Source organism: Athene cunicularia, unplaced genomic scaffold (genome assembly GCF_003259725.1).
Source record: "Athene cunicularia isolate RWA unplaced genomic scaffold, athCun1 SCF_37, whole genome shotgun sequence".
NCBI lineage: Eukaryota > Metazoa > Chordata > Aves > Strigiformes > Strigidae > Athene > Athene cunicularia.
Genome location: NW_020799455.1, coordinates 19,856 through 22,844, shown reverse-complemented (window position 1 = coordinate 22,844; position 2,989 = coordinate 19,856). Strand labels below are relative to the sequence as shown.

The following is a 2,989-nucleotide window of genomic DNA, read 5'->3' as shown; positions in this document are numbered from 1 at the left end:
CTAAACAAGGAGCCTGATGTAATTGAAAGCCTTCTCAGACTCTCACTTTTCCTTGATCCTTGTTATTTACTTGACTTCTTGTTAGTACTCTTAAAACCTCATCATTTTAAGACACAAAGGGCTTTTTCTTAGGTCCTAGATAGACTGTAGGATCAGAGTTGTTGTCCAGTTTGAATGGGAAAGGGTCATCCCGAATGGCATAATACCATTGCAGAGGTGTCTGCTGTTTCCTTTTTCCTCTGTTGCAGCTTTGGAGATGATGCCACTAGGGATGAGGATGTTGGATACAGAAAGTGAGTGGTTGCGTAGAGGATATGTGAGGAAGTGAATTTCACTCCTTAAGGGCCACTGCTATGAAGTGGTAAGCAGAAATAATCATGTTAAATGTGAAGACTGAAAGGAAACACCTTCTATTTTGCTCATAATAGGACATGTATGGCAGTTTATATTCCCTCTGAATGTGTGAAAAAATTCATGAAAGTTCTTATTAATTTTTGAGGGTATTTATATCTTGAAATATATATATTATTTTTTCCTATGTTGCCAGCAAATTGCCACCTGAAGTGCTAAACTTTGGCACTTTCACACTGCAAAATGTGCATATATATATATAAAATAAACCGTATATGCAAATAATATTCACAATATTAATAAAATATGGACAATATTCAAATTATTTAAACTGTACATGCACATAAACATGCTCATTAGCGAAGAAACAGATAAGAAGGGAATCTTTAGAATAGCAAAGCAGAAATTTATCTACCGGTTGTGCACACTTAGCAGCGGTTGTTGAAAGTGCTGAGAGGAACGAGTTTTTGAAATGAGCATGCGTCAGAGCAACACACGGATTTGCTGTCACAGGAATATATAAGGACTTGTTTTTCTAATAAACGTTGGAGCTTGACTGTTAACCATATTGGTGTGTCTTGCCTCACAGCCTCGCCCTGCAAATAAAGGGTCCCTGCAACAGGTAGGAAGGGGTGTAATGGGAGCAAATGTTTTGTCTGAGTGTAAAATGCCTGTACTGATTTAATGTATTTCCAGCGTACTTTGCTCACCTCCTGCAGCTGTAACACTGCGTTCTGAATTCTGTTTTCCAGCAGTTACGGTGTCTCCTTCAGATGCAAGGAGAAGCCCTCCCGGTCTGTGCCTGCCCTGGCCGGGGGTGTGCGTGTCCGTACCCATCGCACGCCTGCAGCTCTGCGCTCACACCAGCAAAAACCCGACCCAGCAGGTCTGGAAGTGGCTCAGGAACCAGGAGGGGTTGGTTTGTTTATTTATTTATTTATTTATTTATGTCATGCTGGTTTATCCCTGCCTAAATGATGTTAAAAAGAAGTTGCTGCTGTGGGGAAAAGGCCTTTTTTTTTTTTTTTTTTACACACATTACATTTCTTCCTTGCTAGACAGTGGGAATACGGCCACTAACAGACCCACATTCATCATTCTCGCTTGCTAAAAAACTGTCTGGATGGTCGAGCCCAAAGAGTGGTGGTGAAGGGAGTTAAATCCAGTTGGTGGCCGGTCACGAGTGGTGTCCCCCAGGGCTGGGTTTTGGGGCCACTCCTGTTTAACATCTTTACTGATGCTCTAGAGGAGGGGATCGAGTGCCCCCTCAGTCAGTTTGCAGATGACACCCAGTTGGATGGGAGTGTGGATCTGCTCCAGGGTGGGGAGGCTCTGCAGAGAGACCTGGACAGGCTGGAGCCATGGGCTGAGCCCAACTGGGGGAGTTTCACGGAGGGCAAATGCCGGGGGCTGCCCTTGGGCCACAACAACCCCCAGCAGGGCTACAGGCCTGGGGAGGAGTGGCTGGAGAGCTGCCAGTCAGAGAGGGACCTGGGGGGTGATTGACAGCCGGCTGAACAGGAGCCAGCAGTGTGCCCAGGGGGCCAAGAAGGCCGATGGCATCCTGGCTTGTGTCAGCACTGGCGTGGCCAGCAGGGACAGGGAGGGGATCTGAGCCCTGGGCTCGGCACTGGTGAGGCCGCCCCTCGATGAGTGGGTTCAGTTCTGGGCCCCTCACCCCAAAAAGTCCATTGAATGACTCGAGCAGGGCCAGAGAAGGGCAACGGAGCTGGGGCAGGGTCTGGAGCACAGGTCTGCTGGGGAGCGGCTGGGGGAACTGGGGGGGTTCTGTCTGGAGAAGAGGAGGCTGAGGGGAGCCCTCCTGGCCCTCTGCGACTCCCTGCCAGGAGGGTGCAGAGAGGGGGGATGAGTCTCTTGAGCCAAGGCCCCGGCGCCAGGCCCCGAGGGAATGGCCTCAAGCTGTGCCAGGGCAGGGTCAGGCTGGCTCTGAGCAAGGATTTCTTTGCAGAAGGGGCTGTTGGGCGTTGGAATGGGCTGCCCAGGGCAGGGGGGGAGTCCCCATCCCTGAAGTGACTGAAGAGTCGGGTTGACCCAGCGCTGAGGGATCTGGTGTGGTTGGGAACTGTCAATGTTAGGTCAAGGTTTGGACTGGATGATCTTCAAGGTCTTTTCCAACCTAGACGATTCTGTGTGATTCTGTGACCAGGGCGTATCTGATTTCCTGACAGGCCAGGCAGTCAGAAGTCTCTGGGTGCAATGCAGGTCTATAACAATCCAACACAGGTTGGAGTATCCAGGAGCCCAGCCCTGGGGCCCAGGCGGGGCCGTGGAGCTCCCGGTGCAAGCCAGGGCTGCCCTCATGCTGCCCTGCTGCTCTGTCTGGGGCGGTTTAGGGGCCCCGGGAGCTCTGTCCTTCCAGGGGGGTTGTGCTGTGCCAGCTGCAGGGGCTGCAGAGCCGGGGGCAGTGTCCGTGGCCCGTGTCCGTGGCCCAAGCGGCGGGTTTCCCCGTGGGGCTCTGGCTCCTGTGACATCACAGAGGAGAAGTCCCCGAGGGTGTCACCAGGGTGCTGGGCGGCAGCACCCGCTGCAGTCCGGCTCGGGCCAGCGGTGAGTGAGGGCGGCAGGGGTAAGGCTGGGCCAGCCGAGGGCCAGGGCAGAAGCTCTGGCCCCCGAGGGG

The 2,989-nt window shown here is 52.4% G+C and overlaps 1 protein-coding gene across 1 annotated transcript in view; it reads left to right on the top strand.

Moving 5' to 3' along the window:
* The first annotated feature begins 1,304 nt into the window (after nucleotides 1-1,304).
* Nucleotides 1,305-2,989, top strand: part of LOC113490839 — a 2,697-nt gene continuing 1,012 nt past the window's right edge. The window contains exons 1-2 of the mRNA XM_026867435.1: nucleotides 1,305-1,454; nucleotides 2,512-2,919. Coding sequence (XP_026723236.1) covers nucleotides 2,569-2,919 — 351 coding nt within the window. The 5' untranslated portion in view covers nucleotides 1,305-1,454; nucleotides 2,512-2,568. The remainder of the gene's footprint in view (nucleotides 1,455-2,511; nucleotides 2,920-2,989) is intronic.